The sequence below is a fragment of the Ictalurus punctatus genome, chromosome 3 (genome assembly GCF_001660625.3).
Source record: "Ictalurus punctatus breed USDA103 chromosome 3, Coco_2.0, whole genome shotgun sequence".
Taxonomy (NCBI): Eukaryota; Metazoa; Chordata; class Actinopteri; order Siluriformes; family Ictaluridae; genus Ictalurus; species Ictalurus punctatus.
The window spans coordinates 20,587,907-20,608,022 of record NC_030418.2 but is presented as its reverse complement, the minus strand read 5'-3'; the positions used below and the strand labels follow the sequence as shown (position 1 = coordinate 20,608,022).

The following is a 20,116-nucleotide window of genomic DNA, read 5'->3' as shown; positions in this document are numbered from 1 at the left end:
GTCTTTGTATCAGTAGCCATGCGATCTATATACACCCTTCCAGCTCCTCTCCTATTTGATGAGCACTGAAACTGAAGTGTTTACAGGTACAAAGGTTGAAAATTCATGAGGAGGAAGTCTCAATTCTCTGCCTGGCCTGAAACAGCAAAGTGGACTTGTACAATAAAGAACAGTTTAGTAGAAGGTTCAGGGTAAGGTTTATAGCTGTTTTTAAAAGGTATGCTGACTCACTATTCCCAAAATGAATTTAAAGGCTTCGGTTTACGCTTCCGCAAAATGCAAAGCTGTTTTATTTATTTTTTTTTTTTAAGACCGTCGGTGCAAATGTGATATGCAGCAGCATCTTTTTGTGACAAGCAAAGATATTTACTTCTTTATTTGTCTCAATACATCTTGTAGTGGAATTCAGTATTTATCTTCTTCAATTACACGGTCTTGAGTGTGTACTTCATACTGCTGCTTTTTTCATCTTTGCAATGTAAGAGATACAAGATAAGACTCATTTACTTGTTTTTATGACTAGTTTAATGATTGAGTTTAGGGTATTACATTATGTCTAAGGGGTTAAACCCTTTGATAGGGGCTGCTTGATAAATCAAAATTTTTCTATTGTGTGCTATTGTCGATTCATGATTCAATAAAATCCCTCACATGTTTTGCAATCAAACTTGAATTGTTTTCATGATTCGAATACATAAGAATTTTGTTTCTGGCTTTTAATCACACTAGATAAGTTCCTGCATGTTGGGACTGCGCCATTACATGCTTGTGCACCCTCATCACCTTGAATTTCAACGTGTTCAGCAACAGTGCACAAACTTTACATTTACCCTGAAGTTGTTATTCTTCTGTTTGTAACTGTTTAATAAAGAGTTAAATTATTTTGAGAAACTAGATTCTCTCTGTGTATTCTAAGTGTTGAATTATTTTGAAAAAAGCAGTATAACTTATTGCTAGTTTCTTCCCTACCCTCTTTACCTTCTGTTCAAATTCCTTTTCAAACAGAAGCCCTCCCCTTCTCTCACTCCCTTTGTGGTCGGTCTCTGGTCACTCATGTTCTAATCGCATTTGTGAACTACAGATAGCAGATCAACTTTCTTTTGGACATACTCTGTTTATTACCTAGGCAAGTCAAGCTCTTTTGTCCTGGACACAGCAAGATTTTCTTTCCTGAGGGCACAGGTAATGTCCCAGCACTTCTCTTTCTACATGTTAGTAACGCAATTAAGTCCTCACTGTGTCTCACTTTGCATTTTGTGTGTACATGACTGGTTAGTTTGTTTTCTATTTTTGTGGCAGTGGTATGAAAAGATTTGATGCTGTACATATGTACAGTTTGTACATATGTGATGCACAAGAATTTAACAAGTTTCAATGTGAGCATTTGTCAGAGATTTCATAAAACTTGCAGTAGTCATGAAGAATATTTTGAAACTTTAGTGTGAGCAAATATAGTTCAGCCAGGGTGCAGTTATGTTCATAATCTACACTGAATAACAACCCATATCTCGTGTTCCCATTATATCCATTTCATTCTCTGTCTCTCAGATGCAGTGGGAAGGTGTAAAAGATTAGTAATGAGTTAAAAGACAGTTATTTGTTTACTTCTTGCCAAAATGGGGACCAGTACGAGCCTAATTCTTGGTGTGGTGAACTTGCTGCTCTTTCTTCGGACATGTGTAAGCACACAGCATTGTCCAGCCGGAATAATTCCTCCAGAACTGGACAGTCCTGAGTCCTGGTCTGTCCATAAACCTCCATTTGACACAGGTTTTATGTCATCTATCGTCCATTCCTTTTTGAGCTCTGTCCAACCCAACCCTTTCCCTAAAGGTAAGTTAATTTCTTCTATTTGTAGTAATGTGTTCCTGTATTTTGTTCAGATGCACTTGTGTTGCGTGAAATATGCCACACAAGAAGAGATAGGAGGACATAATTGAATTTACATTGCAAATAATCTATATGTGGACAAATGTTACTTTGCATATAAGACTATGGGTGATGTGTAGTGAGAGCATGGTGTTCATTTAAGATTGTATAATTTATTATCCAATTATGATATATAAAATAATTTTTTCAGGGGTGTATTTGCATGACAAAAAAAACAAACACAAAATATAAATGATACCATGATGAGAACACAAAATGAGCCTTGCTGGAAAAAATGCAAGTTGGCTTCTATTAACCATTTACCTATCAGTACCTAATATTAACAACATTTGATCTCCGTTAGGAAGTATTTATATATAATATTCAGCAGGGAGGTAATTAGAGAAAGACCATTAAGTTCTGTTAAATGTATAAACCCTTATTTAAACAGCCGGTTAATCAGTAGCTAGGCAAAAGTGAATACTGTTACCTCCTGAAGTTTACACTCTATGTTTTGCTTTTCATACTGTAAAGAATCATAATTTAAACATGTATATTTATTTGGAATATGAGGAAGCTGATCTTTACCACTCCTACCACAGAGACTGGTCACATATATTTCGAAAACACATTTAAAAATAAGGGGATCAGATTTTGCTACAGTGAGAACAGATTAGATCAAGATGAAAAAAAACCCCATAGTAAAGCAAGTCCTTATCTCTATTTCTAAAGCAGGTTCTCAGGAAAGCAGCATTAAGAGCTTTTTCATCACAAACCACAAAGTTGTTTGGGAAAATATTTCTCATGCTGGAGAAGCCTAGTTTACGCCACCTATGATGTCAGCTGTGTACATAAGGAGTGACCTTGTAGTCAGGTTTTATTGACCTAAAACAACTTACAATAGAAGTAAATCATTTTAGCGGGTCATGTATAATATGAGTAACCTTCACTAGTGGCTTGATTGATCTGATGAGATGAAATGACTTGAAATAGGTTTGAAAATGGGAACTCTAAATAAAACCTCTTTAACTTAAGGTACTTTTAACCATGAAATGATCAGAGGTCAGAGCTAAAAATGCCTCGTTTGTTAAGTATTGAGTCTTCAGACTCAATACATACTGAACGAGTGCTTTTTTTTCATTTGAATTGGTGTAGAAAATGTGTTTCACCATTCAGCCACCTGCTTTTTATATGTGGAGTTTTGGATACTTTACAAACGAGATCATGGATCCGTTATGCTTTGTGTCAACATGGAAACCAGATGGAACTAAATGTATTGTGTGTAAATTATTCTGAATGGGTAAACACAGACCACAGTAACTATAGTTTCCTTTTCAGACAGAAATCATTGTATTTTTTGTACCTTTACTGTTGAGCATTTACAAGTTCATGTTGTGTGAGCATTTTCACAGGAACTGGTGAACATTGTGACCTTTAATTATAAAAGGATTAGCTGAAAAATACTGCATATCAATCCTGCTGCTCAATATAACAGTAATAAAATATTCTTTCATACTGTGTGTGCTGAATGTATGAAATATTGTGGGTTGAAATGCACTAAATGCTCCTTCTGTACTGAATAACTGTAGTATATCTTGTACTTGGGAGCTTTCTACATATACACAACAAGGTTATATTGATGTTTGAGTGGAAAGTCAAAGCTGAACGTGTTCTCAAGGAGTATGCATATAAAATGTCATTATATTTTTGATATTGAACAGAAAATGGAGCAGTAAGCTATGCTAATATTGTGAAGATATAAAAACTTTCTATTTCATTTCATTTTTTTTAACAGATCTTTTCATTCAAATTCTGAACACTAAGAACATCACAGGTACCACAACACTAAATGAGGTATGTACAGAGTGAACAGCAACATAACATTTGAGAAGTAATGCATGATAGGAAAATCTTCATACTGTTCTGGCCAAATGTGGTGGCAAACACAGCTATGTTTTGTTTAAACAGCAGGAAATTATCCCCAGTCATAAGCACTGCATGCTTGTGTGTCATGTGCCAGTGTTTTTAATAAATATATTCTGTGAATTGACTAGTAGAATATATCATTGAGTTTCATAATGTTCATATTGCCATTATCAATTTTGAAAAAAGTTCTTAAAGAAAAGCTTCCATGTATTCATTTATAGCTGTCTTAAAAACAAACAAAACAAAGTTGTACAGGTTTCCGTGTAACACTTGGATATAGTCAGTGTATACAGTATGAATCAATAGTTTACACATCCTGGATAAGTCATCAGTGTTATCTGTATTTCTTTACTCTGTCTAATGCGTGAAGGTTTTGCGCTATGAGGTGGGATTTCTGGTGTGTGTGGCCATTGGGATTCTGTACATCGTCCTCATGCCCTTAATTGGCCTGTGTTTCGCTTGCTGCCGTTGCTGTGGGAATTGTGGGGGCTACATGTACCAAAAGCAGACCAGTAGCATCAACTGCAGACGACGGAGCTTTTACTGGGTTACTTTTCTAATCACCCTCCTTATATTGTAAGTGGCAAAGGTGCTGGTATATATTATTTATCAAAGCTTCATTACTCTCTTTTCTTACTGGTATTTCAGGTATAATCTTTAAATGTCATTATTTTAGCCTGTCAAAAGCACTTTCTCACATTCTTATCTATATGACTCTTTGAAGCATTTTGCCCAATTCATCTTTTAGTGGTACCGGTTAATTTTAATAGTTTTTTTGTTATCACTAATGGGATACTACTTCCCTATCTCAGGTATACTACTTCCTTATTACCCCCCCCCCCCCCCCCCTTTTCATACTTTTAAGTATAGAGTCATGATTTGAATATACATTATAGTATGTGCTCTGTACTCTATAGCATTATACACAGTATGTCACTGATGTCTCACTTCATGGTTCTGTATGCTATGATAAATGGTGTGATTTAATTAATATTTATCCTTAGTGCAGGGAATATTTGTATGTTCTTAAGCAATAACCACACCCACGAGAGTGTGAGGTCTGCGCCAGGTGAATTCAACACTACCTTAAAAAATCTACAAAGCTACATCTCCAATATTCCCAAGGTAAATATGGAAATAAAGAATAGCTTTATTTGGGTTGGCTGCACTTTTATATTCAGAGCCAGGGCTTCTCTGTCCTAGCAAGCTCATTTGACATCATATTATGTGTTAAGTACATATCAAGACAAAGTACACTGTGTATTATAATCTCTGGTGTTTCTACCAGGAACATTTACAGACGCTTAATGTTTACGGGAAAGTTAACAGGCACAGTGCTTATGATAAGGCTCTTTCTAAGACCAATTCTAAGATTTGGCTTGGTGACAGTTTTTGTCAAGTTGTGTGTGTGTGTGTGTGTGTGTGTGTGTGTGTGTGTGTGTGTGTGTGTGTGTGTGTGTGTGTGTGTGTGTGTGTGTGTGTGTGTGTGTGTGTGTGTGTGTGTGTGTGTGTGTGTGTGTGTGTGTGTGTGTGTGTGTGTGTGTGTGTGTGTTAGTTTAGTTTAGTTTAGTTTAGTTTAGTTTAGTTTAGTTACAGAATAGTAATGAAAAACCCCTTAGCATACTGCATGTTTGTGTTTTTCCTCAACAGCAAATAGACCAAGTGTTGAGTGAGAGCTTTGTAGTTGTGGATAATGTTACATATAACATTAAAGGTGAGTCAAAGTGGCTGGCTGTGTGATTGTTGTGTTTCTGTTACTAATATAAATAAAAACTGTCCGGTGGGAAAAGAGTTTAAACAGAACCGGATATTTCTGTTTAAATTCTACAGAAATTGGCCCTTTGCTTGGCAGAGACATCCAAGGAGGAATAGAAGGCGCTATGATGCCGGCCCTGGACTCTGCTGCGGTGATGGCACAAGGTAAATAGAGCTGTCTTTTAAAGAAAACACTTTGAAATGAAATGATATTTCACCCACTGAAAGTTTACATTAATGGAACAATCTTTTGTAAATGTTTTTGCTTTAAATTCTTTGGAAAATATGTATTTATTAAACACACACTTATTACCTACTTTTTTAGATTGTTCAAATCTTACAAATGCAATTAATTTAGCCTTTGTTGTGATAACACACTCAATGGTCATACTTTCACATAACAATTTGTCAAAATAATATTATATTATGAAATTTTTAAAACACTATGTCAAAGAAAAATGAGAAAATGGCTGACGGCAGTAACCAACCAGCATTCCAAGAAATGGTTAATCTTTCAGCGCATAATAAAGGTTTCTGGTGATGTATTATACAATATGGAGAGATTTAAATTGAATTATAAGCCAATGCAACAAAATTTACGCTAGGTGTAGTAAATGGAGTTGTGTTAAAAGTGTGAAAATATTAACATCAATAACTGTCAATTTATTTTTATATATTGTGGAAGTAAAAATAATAGATGAGAAATACACACTCCGAACATTATAACTTAACAATTGATTCTTGAATAAAGGAAGAATAACGTAATATTTCTCATTGGGAGATTATTATATAACAAATATAAGGCCATTAATCCAAAACATTTTTACTAATTTCAAGCTTAAAATTGTCAGTCTATTGGAAAATAAATAGACTTCTTTCTAAAAAATACAGTAAATACATGAATAAATGTCTGCCAATCGAATAAGGCAATTTCAAGCTTGAAATAAATAAAAAAGATCTAGTTATAGGCTTAATAATGTTATATTTGTTTAATAACAATATAATAAAGTGAGTATTAATTGAATTAGTCTATATATTTAAGTTTCAAAAAGGTCGGAATGGATCACTAAAAATACGATCACCCTTTTTGCCCGGAGTCTTGTATATATGTGTATTTTGTTCATATAGTTTACTGTATTTTTGCATCTCTTAACGTTATTATCTGAATGTTGTGTGTTCAGTTGTTCAAAACACCAGTGTGTTGCTGTACACATTGAACACAACTCAGAAAGAGCTGAATTTGCTGCAGTCCAACCTGACCGGGGTGAAATCACGCATCAACAAGACATTGCACAGCCAAGGCTGCAATCAGTGTGTCTTCTTGCAGTCTGAACTGGACAAGTTGTCCCTGGGAACAAGCATTAATGTAAGTGTAATCTGATCTGTCATGTGGAACAATAAACAGAAATTTGACCAGGGAATTCAGTAACCACTGTTAAGTGAACCGCATGGACTCTTGAGGCTCTTTATTCTGCTTCTTTAATCTTCAGTCCTTCAACACACAGTTATTGGGCATTAGCAGTATTAGTGGCTACAAGCAGATAAAGGAAAAAAGATCACAGTGCTCTAACAGAAGCAGAAACCTTTTTTGAAACTTTTTATGCTGTGGAGCCTATGTGTATTTAGTAACACAGTTCTCTCATTTTTACATTACTCAGTCTGACCATGACTCTCTCAGTCAATGTGTCCTTGAGTAGTGGTTCTCAGAGTGTGGTCCAGTGAACCCCAGGGGTGTGAAGCATTGCCAGGGGCTCTGTCGATTTTTAATATTGTTCTAGCAGTGCTAATCATTCAAACCTCCGTAACACAAAAGCAAACATATAGGTCTGTAAATCATGTCAAATTGGACTTATTGTGTTTTATTGGTGCAAAGTTCAGGAATAAAAAGCACTGGCTCTAATGAATCAGAATATTACTGAACACATTTGAATAGTTCATAATGTAAATCCATGCTAAGGGAGTCTGTAGATTTTTTTTTTTTCCTGGGGTTCCTGGCTGCAAAAGTTTTGAGAATTTTTGCCCTAGAGAGTGCAGAAAGTGATGTTAATTTAATTAGTACACTTATCTGTGCTCTTAGTAAGTAATAAACTTCTTGGGGTAAAACAGTACTATGCGAAGGTCTTATGCCTCCTCATAAATAGTATTTGTGTTGGCTGCCTTAATGCACAACTCTGTAGTGCTGGGACACCTGCGCAAAATGCGCTTTAGTTCAGTGTTCAAAATAACCGTATGTGTGGTAGATAGTCCATGAATAGGAATCCAGCATTTACATTTATGGCATTTGGCAGATGCCTTTATCCAGAGTGATTTACATTTATCTCATTTATACAGCAGAGCAGTTGAAGGTTAAAGGCCTTGCCCAAGGGCACAACAGTGGCAGCCTGGCAGTGCTGGGGCTGGAACGCCTGACCTTCTGATCAGTATCCCAGAGCCTTTAACTGCTGAACCACCACTGTCCTAATTTTACTTTCAAACTATTTTTTTGCTGAATTCCTACTACCCACATAGTTAGAAGTAAAATTAGTCACAGATTTAGAAGTAAAACTTTTAGAAGTAAAACTAATATTTTCTGAATAGAAGGCATGAAAAGACTTTATGTGACAGCAGAAACAAAAGTATATGTGATACACAGCAAGGCACTGGCATCTCTTTGCCTCATTACAGTATTTGTCTTTGCATTAGTGTCAGATCTCGAACTGCATTTGTATCCTTTTTTAAAATTATTATTATTTTTTTATATAAAGGTTTTCTTAGATATCCGTGTCATCATACTGCAGTCTGCTGCATGGCCCAGAATGCTGTTCAAAAGCATATTCAATAGCTGTTAATTGTGACATGTCTCTATTTGTTGTCAATGCACGAATATAGCGAAGCTCACCAAAATAATTGGCAATGACATGCATAAGCAAACTCGCACATGATGTTCTATCCAGCTTTAGAAAACAGACATGGCTCCAAACATTTCATAGTTTGGCTGGTAATTAACAATACTTAATCAACACTGAATTGTAATATCATGTGTGACCATTGTGTATGGCTAATATGGTAGTCTAAAGCAGGGGTCCCCAAACTTTTCCAGGGCAAGGCCCCCCAAATGGCATTAACATTTGACCGTGGCCCCCCTTTTGCAAGATGTCTTTAAAACACATTAAAAATACAGACTTCTGAATATATCCACCTTTGTTTTTTTTTTAAATTAATAATTACATTTTACATCTTTACATTACATTACATTAGGAATTGATTGTGTGTATGTGTGTGGTTGTCTGAGAGTGAGAATTTATTTTTCACACCAAATTGCTCACCGCGACCCCCACTTTGAAAACTACTGGTTTAAAGTGTGAAAAGAGGATTGAACTGAAAGGGAATATGCAAATACAGTACATCAACGGGAAGCATATATTCCCCAATTATTGGAAATAATTACTGTACAGAGCAAAGGAAACAAGGAAGTCATTTTCAAAAAATTTGTTTGTGGCTACGCTGCATATAACACAGAGGCCCAAAGAGAGTGATTCAGTTACACAGGCTGGTGTACTTTAAAATGAGGAAGAAGTTGAAGAGGAGGAAGATGGTTTTTCATGCCATCCATTAGACAGATTTTCATAGACCATATTGAAACAGTACATCTTTCCACCTCAGTGGCTTATGGAAAAATACAAAAGGGTAATTCTGTAATGACACTGAATGGTAGTAGAGTTCAGGTTACTGTCTGTTTGGACTTTCTGTGCGTGTTCTCCCCATGTCTATGTGAGTTTCCTCTGGATTCTCCAGTTTTCTGTCATCTCTGAATTGCCTCTAGGTGTGTGTACATGACGCCTTGATGACCTTTGCTATATTCTTGTGTCAAAAACACATTCCTGAGTCTCACACACAGGACGGTAAAAATTTTTTGTGTTGAATAAAAGGCCTGTAACATTAAAAAAAAAAACACACACACACTTTCAGGAGCCAAATCAAAATGTAGGCCAGTTTTCTAATTTATTACTCTGGGTAAGACACATTCATTGTTCTCTGTTTTTGTGTGATGGTTGTTATGGGCTTAGTGATTGCGTTCCTGTCTGGGTTAACATGAAGATTGACTCCAGTAGGCTCAGCTCCTTAATGGCTTTACTTTGTTCTTCATCATTTTTAACTCCTAATTAGTTAATCTCTCTTTAAATATCTACCGTACTTAAAGATTCCAGATTCAATATCTTTATTGTCATATGTACTTGGTACAATGAAATTCTTATTTTGTCCATTCCTCTCAAGACATCAGGGTAAAAGGACATAAGAAACAATATAATACAAGACAAGACAAAACATAATGGAATTTACACAATACGCAATAAGAACTATAAAAATTAAGAACATTTCACAGTATAATAAAAAGTATAATAAAAAAATAATAATCAAATGAAAAAAAAAAGGATTTATTACAAGTAATGATAAAGTATCAGTGCAAAGTGTAGCGTTAAAGAGACAATGCTCGTCAATCCAGTACAGTGTGAAGTTTGTGTATATGGATAGTCCACTTGGTAAGTTCAAAATGCAATTGAGCAGGGGGGAGGGTTGCTCTTATCCTGATGGCCCCGGGGGAAGTAGTAGCGGGTGATGACTGTTGATCAGTCTGATGGCCTGAGTATATAAACTGTTCCGGAGCTTACATTTTCTGGCTGCAGTACTTCGGTACTGCTTTCCAGACTTCATGAGTGTGAAGAACCTATGGGTGGGGTTGCTGATGATGTTGCTAGCCTATTTGTAGATTTTCTTATTATCAACCTCTGTAGTGCCTTCCTGTCATGTGATGGGCTGTTGCCAAACCACACAGCTATACAGCAAGTTAACACACTCTCTACAGCACCAATCTTCCTCAGTCTCTGAAGGAAGTCCATTCTCTGATTGGCCTTTCTTACCAGCTGCACATGTTCTCTGTCCATTTGAGGTCCTCACAAATGTGCTCACCAAGGAACTTATAGCTGTCCACTCTTTCTACCTCAGAGTCTCTGATCAGTAGTGGCCGATAGAAATGCTCACCCCTCCTCATGTCCACAGCCATCTCCTTGGTCTTACTGATGTACAGTGTGAGATTGTTAGCCTCACACCATGTGACCAGTTCTGACACCTCTCTGCGGTAATCTGGTTCATCATTTCCCCTCATGAGACCAGTGACTGTGGTGTCATCTGCAAACTTTATGATGACATTGCTGGGCCGGGCAGTGACACAGCCATGCGTAAAGAGAGTGTACAGCATAAGACTGAGTACACAGCGTTGCCTGTGTTCATTATGAGGGTACTGGAGGAGTGTTTTCCGAGGCGAACATGTTGTAGTCTGCCAGTGAGGAAGCTTACTGTATTAGATACTGTTTACATAATTATGTCAGGAATACCTTTTCAAGTTTTACAGTATCCCCTAAAAAACACCTCTTGATGATATTTTTAAAAATCAAACAAATGTTAGAGGCACTATTTAAAAATTATCTAAATAAATTTTCTCTTAAACAGGCATGGGAACATGATTTGTGGCGAAACCTACTGTAAGAGAGGAAGACTGTAAGAGAGGAAGGTTCTAGTTGGTATTTGCTTCTTATCATTTGGTGCCCAGCATAGCTTAAACTATGTTCATCATGCATAATGGGCTAAGATCAAACAGGTCAAGATCAAACCAAATCTCGACCCCACATTTGATAGATGTCACTAAGCTCCTGTGACATTAGCTGATGTGTTTTTGGTCTTGTTCCTCTCTAGTTCAACAGTTATCCTTAGTGGTAAATGGTAATGGTAAATGGTCTGCACTTATATAGTGCTTTTTTAACCTTAGTGGTTCCAAAGCACTTTACACTGGTTCTCATTCACCCATTCACACATACTCACACCAGTGGTAGCAGAGCTGCCATGCAAGGCGCTAACTTGCCATCGGGAGCAACTTGGGGTTCAGTGTCTTGCCCAAAGACACGTCAGCATGTGGGCCGGGAATCGAACCGCCAACCCTATGATTAGTGGACAACCCGCTCTACCACCTGAGCCACAGTCGCCCAAAGTGGTTATCATGGCACTACAGAATTTATATAACTATAATCTAAATGTATTTCCTTGCTGAACTTGCTTAGAGAAAGGCATGGAAAGATGTCAAATGCAAATAATTAATGTTTCTATTATGGTATCAGAGTTTGTTTGCAGTTAATCTCATTTTATATAGGTTTTACAAACACGTGCTGCACATACAGTTGGTGGTATAAGACTTTTGCACAGTACTGTTGAAGAGTGCAATAGAATCTTGTTTGAGAAAGATAATTTAAAAAAAAATCCAGTGTAGAGTGAACCCTGACATTTGTACCATTTGGAATCATGGGATATTTACTGCCCTCTGGTGTCAAATATACAACAGGTCAGCCATGATGCTGTATGATTCACTCAAACCGATATGTAAAATAAGACCCCACAACCACCACAAAAACACTGATAATATTTGTTCTGTTGTGTCTTTCAGTTATCCAGCCTTAGTAAGCTCCAGTCAGCTGTGGACCAGGCTGAGAAGACTGATCTGAATACGCAAATACAGAAAGTAATATCTTCAGTACATTCTTTCTCTACATGCAGTTGGAAAATATCGGAATAATTGTAATAATTATTTTAGTACATGGTGTAATGTTCATCAGATTTTACGAATATTGATTGTTGCTTTGCCATGAATCTTTTGCTATGCACAGATTTTCAAGCATCTATTGAATCTGTCACTAGAAAGACATCATCATAGACATTATTAACACCTTAGACACTCTACACACTTTCAACAAACCATCTGTAGATTGAAAGGTGACTTATCATGAGGCATTATCACCTGTTATCAACAGTTAAGGGTTGTTAATGTTTACAGATAATCTATAGACCATCAGCACCCCCTTTTTGCTTTTTACTTTATTTGGATAGTCTAATTTACTGCTGTTGATTTTCAGTAAATATTCCATAGACTCAATCAGTTTGTCTCCAAAGATATCGTGATTTCAAACACAGTCCGTATGTACTCTATTACTGGAATTTCTGATATCTTGTTGGATGATGAATACACATATTTTGACATTTTGAAAATCACATACAATAGACTATACATGGTTTGTTCATTGTGTGTAGACTGCCCAAAAGTGGATTATCAAAATGAAGTGTTCTTAGGCGTTCTAATATATTTAGGTTTATTTTGTAGTTAAAATGTAATATAGAGGTTATTATTATTATCATCATTATTATTATTATTATTATTATTATTATTATTATTATTATTGTTATTAGTTGCACCCAGAAGCTATGGGGGATGCTAAAATTTGCACTCCACAATACCTTTCTGTCTCACAGGGGAAAGACTTCTTCGAAAGCATTCCTGATAGGGTGGCTGATGCAACCACAGACAGTGTGAAGCGTAAGTACATTTTGTGGTGACTTTGAGGAATCCAGTTGTCTATTTATTTATTTATTTTTGCCATTTACTGCTCATAAAGGTTTGCATCTATGTTTAATAACTGCAATTATGTGCATTTATTACTTTTTTTTTAAAAGTCATATATATATATATATATATATATATATATATATATATATATATATATATATATATATATATATATATATATATATATATCTGTGATAACTAAGTACAGTTTACTTTGTACTATAAAATGGAATAAAAGAGGTTTTATGCTCATATATTCATGCAACTGTTAAAACTGTTCTTTTTTGCTTTACGTAGTTCATAAAGGTGTTCTTCACTTGTTTTTTCCCTTTATATTTGTAAAGAGGTTGAACAGGACCTTCAAACCATAAAGAACCAGGTCTCACAGGTAACTAGTGATATTCCACTTCAACAATTGACCGAATTCTCTAACAGCCTGAGTACTGTACAAGAAGAAACCAAGAACTACACACCCACCATAGACCTGGCAGAGAAACTCAGGTAGCAACTAATCACTCTTAGTGTTTATTAATATAGAGGGGGTTTTAAACATTTAATGATGTTTGCATATTTATTTTGTGAAAAATATTAAGTATGATGAGCAGTAGCTATATAAAAATATATAGATAGGTGACAAATAAAAGAAGAAAAAGAGGTGACTCAGTTATACTTTTAATCCACTTGTCCCCTTAGAGGGAAGGTCATTAGAAATCAGTACAAAGTTATTTTGACTGATCACCTTTATCCTATGATGAAACATTTCTATCATGATAAGAGTGGTCTCTTCCTCATGTTTTCAGTTTGGTAATTTGTCAGTTCCCATCCACTAGCTCATGCTCCCCTATCACATGCCAGCTACCAATCGGGGAGGGTTGGGGCAAACACTTCCTCCGAGACATGTGAAGCCAACCTCTGCTCTTGCTCATGATGTGTCACTAGGCAGCGTAACACACTCTGAGGAATCCGAGTTCCTATCTCACTTCTTCCTCATAAATGAGCTCACGGATGCTCTGATTGACAGGGGAACAAGTAATGATATCCCTCCCACCCAGAAAGGATGGCCAATGATGCGCTCTTGGATCCACCACAGATGGCTGTGGCATTGTCAACATATGAACTTAAAATCTCCCGATGATAAGGCAAATGCTTTTTTGTTGCACCACTCTGGGCCCCTATGGAAATGGTGTCTTCCAAGATGGCAGTGTCCATTGGCATGGGGATTTACTGAATGGATTGAGTATCAAAATGATATACAGTGCTGTGAAATTGCAGTGCTGATTTCTTTTGTTTTTGTGTATATCTCATACTAAATAGTTTTAGTGCTTCAAATGAAATGCAACATAAAACAAAGGCAACCTGAGTAAAAACACAATATAGTTTTAATTTATTTATTTATTTTTGTTAATGGAAAAAAAAGTTATTGTACACCTATCACCAATGTGAAAAATGAATTGCCCCTTAAACTTAAAATCTGGTTGTGCCACCTTTAGCAGCAATAACTGCAACCAAAGGCTTCCAAGAACTGCAGCTCAGTCTATCACTTACTTCCAGGATGATTTACTCCTATGCTTTGGATTATTATCTTGATGCATAATCCAGTTCCGCTTGAGTTTCAACTTACACTGATGACAGGACATTCTCCTTTAGGATTTTCAGGTAGAGTGCAGAATTCATGTTTCCCTCAATTACTGCCAGTTGCCCAGGCCCTGAAGCAGCAAAGCATCCGCACACCATCACACTTCCACCACCATGTTTGACTGTAGATATGATGTTCTTTTTCAGGAATTCTGTGTTTAATTTACGCCAGATGTAACGGGACCCTCGCTTCCAAACAGTTCCACTTTCAACTCATCAATCCACAGAACATTCTCCCAAAAGTTTTTTTTTTTGACTTTTCATCAAAGTGTGTTTTGGCAAAATTCAGATGAGCCTTAATGTTCTTCTGGGTTAGCAGTGGTTTTCACCTCGCCACTCTTCCATGAATGCCATTTTTGCTCTGTGTATTTCTGACAGTGGATCATGAACAGTGACCTTTATTGATGCGAGAGGCCTGTAGGTAAATTGATGTTGTCCTTGGCTCTTTTATGACTTGCTGGACGAGTTGCTGTGCTCTTGGAGGAATTTTGGAAGGTCAGCCACTTCTGGGAAGGATCACTACTGTGCTGAGTTTTAACATTATCATTTAAAAACTGTATTCAGTGTTTTCTCAGGTTGCCTTTGTTTTATCTTAGATTTTGTTTTAATTTCTGAAACAATTTAGTATGAGATACACACAAAAACAAAAGAAATGCTTTTTCACAGCACTGTAAATCTTATGCTATGGACTTCACAGTCATCTGATTTCAACCCCTATGAAGAATATTGGAGTGGCATGTTAGACAGTGTTCTTCAGCACCATCATCAAAACACCAACTGAGGGAATATTTTTTTGGAAGTATGGTGTTTATCGCTCCACTACAGTTCTAGAAATGTGTAGAATCTGTGGCAAGGTCCAGTGAAGCTGTTCTTCTGACTCATGGTGGCCCAATACTTTATTAATAAATGTTATGATCCTTTTTTTTACGAATTTATCACCCCCCTATATATACAAGACATTTCTGTTATGCACTGTGACAAAGTTATGGACACAGGAAAAGATGAAATTGTATATGCACTTGTATGTGTGTGTAGGTGGATTATTGCAATAATCCTGTGCTGTCTCATTCTGCTGGTGGTGATGTGTAATGTGCTGGGATTGATGCTTGGCCCGTCAGGACTTGTGCCTAAAAACGATCCGACTGATCGCTCTAGCACAGCAAACTGTGGTGGACTGTTCCTCATGGCGTACGTACAAATCCTACAGCAGACTGCTGCTCCAGCTTCTGCCGCTACTGCTCTTACCACTTTATTTTACTGCATAAGAACATGACCTGAGTGTGTGAGACAGCACATTCTGTTTAAATCAGAAAAAAGTTCATATCTTTTGTATAAAAGTATTTATCCAGATCGCACTATATCACTGTGTAATGCTTGACTATGTTTCTTTTGTTTGATTGCAGGGGTGTTGGCTTCAGCTTTTTATTCTCTTGGATCTTCATGATAATAGTCCTGATCCTTTTCTTAGTAGGGGGCAACATGTATACCCTCATCTGTGTGCCATGGAAGACCCAGCAACTCTTTCAAGTAAAATACTGTAGATAATACATTGTATTAGTTTTCCAAATACAGATCCATTCGTTTATCTTTTATATTGCCGAAGTGTATATTGCATCATGCATAATGATATGACCAGTACATTAACTGTGCTTGTTTGTGTTTTTAATTACAGATCATTGACACTCCAGGTGTGATTCCAGGATTCCAGCTGTCTCAAAGCCTAGGACTTAAGACTAACCTTACTATCACTAATGTGTATAAGTGAGTCACACACACACACACACACGCACACACGCACACAAACACAATAAGACATTCGAAGGAAAATAAAAAATGTAAAGCTATTTCTAAGCAACCCATTTCTACACTTAGATAAGAAGAAGTTTGTTTTAAAACTTTACGGTGAGTCTTGTGCCCACAGGTATCCACGTGACCATGAAATTAAAGAGTAGTGTCTACTTAAAGTAGTTTGGAAGTTTCTTTTTCATCTTTATAAAACTTTAGCTTTTTTTTCTAGGCACTGTATTATCAATTCCTGCTTTTGCTTGTCATTGATAACTTGTATCATGTATCAATCACAGTGACTGCCAAATGAACAAGTCTTTATGGAACACCCTCCACCTGGAGGACATTATTAACCTCAATGACTATCTTAATGTTTCCAAAGTAAGAACAATATGTCATCTCCTAGACTCCCTATACCATTTACATATATTGACACTTGATTAGATGGTTTCAGTAATCAAACAATTTTTGACCTACAATATCTTACATACTGTGAGAAAATCAGTCATATTCTCTTGTTCTTGATGGTGAACAGTACACAGGACATGTGCAGGAGGTGCTTCAGAGCAGCAATATCACTTTACCCAGCATCGTTCTGCTCAATTCTGAGACGAAGAAGCAACTGAGCAGCTTCTCTGCTACAGCCAGCAGTGTGAACGTCAGTAGCATTATGCAGAAGGTATAGTTCCTAACTAAATCAGCTCTCTGAGTTTTCATCTCACCTCTACGAAAATACTATTTTTTGGCCCTTTAATGTGAACCTTAAGTGGTAAAGAGGGGGCATACAATGACTGGTCCTTTGCATTAACCTCAGCTACCTTCCAACCTGGGATATACAAACAAGAATTATGTTATGATGTAGACTTTTGCAATAATAATTAGAATAAATACTATTGTTAAACTTTCTTTGCATCACAAGAAGTGATGAATATAAAATAAATGTTTACTCCAAAAAAAAGTAAATATTCTGCTATTTATCATTTAGGTTACTATTCCAACAAATTTTAGTTACCTTGCAGACCAATTGGATGCTTTGGTTAAAAAACAGGTAAACATTTTCCTTTTTTATGCTATGGTACTGTATGCTGTTTATAGATATAGTTTCCTGTTAAGCTCTAGTATTTGGCTGGTGATTAAGATGTTTATCCTGTTATGCTGTGAGAAGTTCCACATCTACCAAAACAGTAATAATTAATAGTAGTCTCAAACTCGTTATTCATGGTTTATGTTATATTGTATTATTACTTACTTTTCAGACCAATGACACTATTAAAGCTGAACTACAAAATGAGGCAAAAGACCTGAGATTCATCCAGACTCAGATTAATTCCACCATCAAGCCTCAGTTGGTATGTTCACTCAACACAAAAGAGCAACATACTGAAACTGAAAACAATTGAAGCCTTACTATAACTGAGGTGTCACTATGTAGATACTAACAGAAAACAATCTCTGCTAGTATCCATATCCATATCTCTTCATTTTATGCATCGGTTGGTTCTGTCCAATATACATAATGGTTTTCTATTTTACAGATGGATTTAGCCTCTCAAATCGAGTTTTTCAGTGACATAATGTCACACATCAATGTAAGTACACAATGAAATTGTTGGAAAGCTTAGACAATACCTGAAATGAGCGTAATTATTCTCTATAGTTAGTGTTAAAGCCCAATGTGCTAATCTATGATGCCTCTAGAAAACAAAATGTAAGTGGCAGATCAGTGTTTTCCTTTCTCTAGAACATCTTTGCCACATCAGCTAATCATATGAATATTCATGACTTGAATTTGGTGTATTGGTGCTCTACACTGCCCTCTAGAACCCAAAACAGAAATAATTTTGTTGGATTTAGGCTTCTTCTTCTTAAAAGTCCCACTGTGCCATTTATGATTCATGTAAGATTGTAATGGATTTTTGTGCATAACCTATAGTAAGAAAAACAATGAAATACAGGAGTTTCTTCTGCTCTAGGGCACTGTGGAGATTGTTCTGGAGAAAGTCAATTCTGCTCAGGATGTTTTGAACAACACAGCACAAACAGTGAAATCGGTAAGTGTGCTGGTGAATATGTTCTATAATCAGCATTCAAACTACACTTATAAGTACATTATAACTAAATGCCTAGAACTCAATAAGCGTTCTTAATCCGATAGACAATTTGAACAGCAAGATCATTGACGAACTTACATGCCTATACAGTTACATCAGAATAATCATGCAGCACCAGTGTACCATTAATACTGTAGCCATTGATACTGTAAAATGTTAAACTGATAAACATGCTTCTACAGAAATTGACTGAATTTGTAGACTGTCAGATTGGAGTCTTCACAACGCTTGCTGAATGGGCCAACCAAACAGTAAGTCTTAGCTTTACAATTCTAACACAGATTGGCACTCTACTATGATCATTTATGCAAATACATTGCATGATGTGTACATATTGGCTATGGTTGACTGTGACAAAAACTCCAGACTGAATTGAGTGTTTAGTTGTACTGTGTGTATGTGTGTGTCAGATTACTGAAAAGGTGGGACGCTGTGGACCAGTTGCTGTTACTGTCAACACTGTAGAAAATCTAGTTTGCTCACAGCTTGTGGACTCTCTGGTAAGCATGCTTTCTGCTTCACCCCTCCCTCCCCCATAATCTATTTCTATGTAGGGTTATTTGAAAATCTATGTACAAAAGACATGTCTTATAGGGAAAAAAAAAGTGTTTATAAAAAGATTATTATGGCATAAGCCTATAATTTATCTCACCACTTTAATCAATTCATTGACATATTCTCTGTGTCCAGAATGCCTTTTGGTTCAGTTTGGGCTGGTGCATGGTCTTCCTCATTCCCAGCATTATTTTCTCTGTTAAACTGGCCAAGTTCTACCGTCGGATGAAATACAAGGATGAGTATCTGTGAGTTTTAACTGCTGAATCTCAGACACATAGAAATGCATTGTGTCAGGCTGTTGGCATGGCTCACTTTTTTGTGTTACTTCTTTTTAAAGGGATAACATAATGATGAATCCTTTCCCACGAGTCAATCAAAAACCGTACTGAATGGAGGAAGAACATTAACAGTACTGTATAGTCAATGTTGCCATACTAAAGGACCTTGGTATAGTGTGAGAAGACATACACTGGATGCTAGGGCTAAAAACTCAGAGCCTGGAAATCTTTTGCTTTTGGATAAAAGGGGGAAAATTTATGCTATTTTGAATGTGCACATTCAAGACATGCTTTAGAGATTTTACAGTAAGTGAGATCTCTTGACTCATGACTATGAATGCATGTGACCTATCAGACAGAAGCTTCGGAGTTATTTTTGATCGCTGCTTTGTATTTGCACTTTCTCTCTGAGTGAATTTTTGTGTCTGGAATGCTTATTTTATTTTTTTATTATTTAAAAAAAAAATGTAACCAGTAATAAAGCACTGCTTTATGCAGTGCTGTAATTTCACATGGTGATTTAAAATGTGCCGTCTTAATAAACCATACTACTGACATTGAAATTACCTTGTGTTTTTCCTCTTAACCGCTCAGTCAATAAGAAATCCATTCCACCTCCATTTCTGAGGCTCTGTTCTAATCATAGAAACAAAATCAATACAATGGAGGCAGCAGTCGCTGACGAAAAAAAAATGCTCTTGTGAAGAAGCAGCTTTCAGAGTCTGTGGTTTTGCCTTACTGGAGTTAAGTAGGATGGAATCTGACCACGGAGT

General features: G+C 36.4%; 1 protein-coding gene across 1 annotated transcript; it reads left to right on the top strand.

Moving 5' to 3' along the window:
- Window positions 1-944: 944 nt before the first annotated feature.
- On the top strand, window positions 945-19,906 carry prom2 (prominin 2). The gene is made up of 24 exons (XM_017463715.3): window positions 945-1,182; window positions 1,549-1,833; window positions 3,665-3,723; window positions 4,166-4,371; window positions 4,800-4,920; window positions 5,446-5,509; window positions 5,626-5,715; window positions 6,732-6,916; window positions 12,023-12,097; window positions 12,883-12,946; window positions 13,321-13,477; window positions 15,647-15,799; window positions 16,015-16,138; window positions 16,284-16,372; window positions 16,693-16,777; window positions 16,932-17,075; window positions 17,382-17,444; window positions 17,653-17,745; window positions 17,932-17,985; window positions 18,370-18,447; window positions 18,690-18,758; window positions 18,918-19,007; window positions 19,198-19,310; window positions 19,403-19,906. The coding sequence occupies exons 2-24, from the start codon at window positions 1,617-1,619 to the stop codon at window positions 19,452-19,454; spliced, it is 2,445 nt and encodes an 814-aa protein (XP_017319204.1). The 5' UTR covers window positions 945-1,182; window positions 1,549-1,616; the 3' UTR covers window positions 19,455-19,906.
- The last annotated feature ends 210 nt before the right edge of the window (window positions 19,907-20,116 follow it).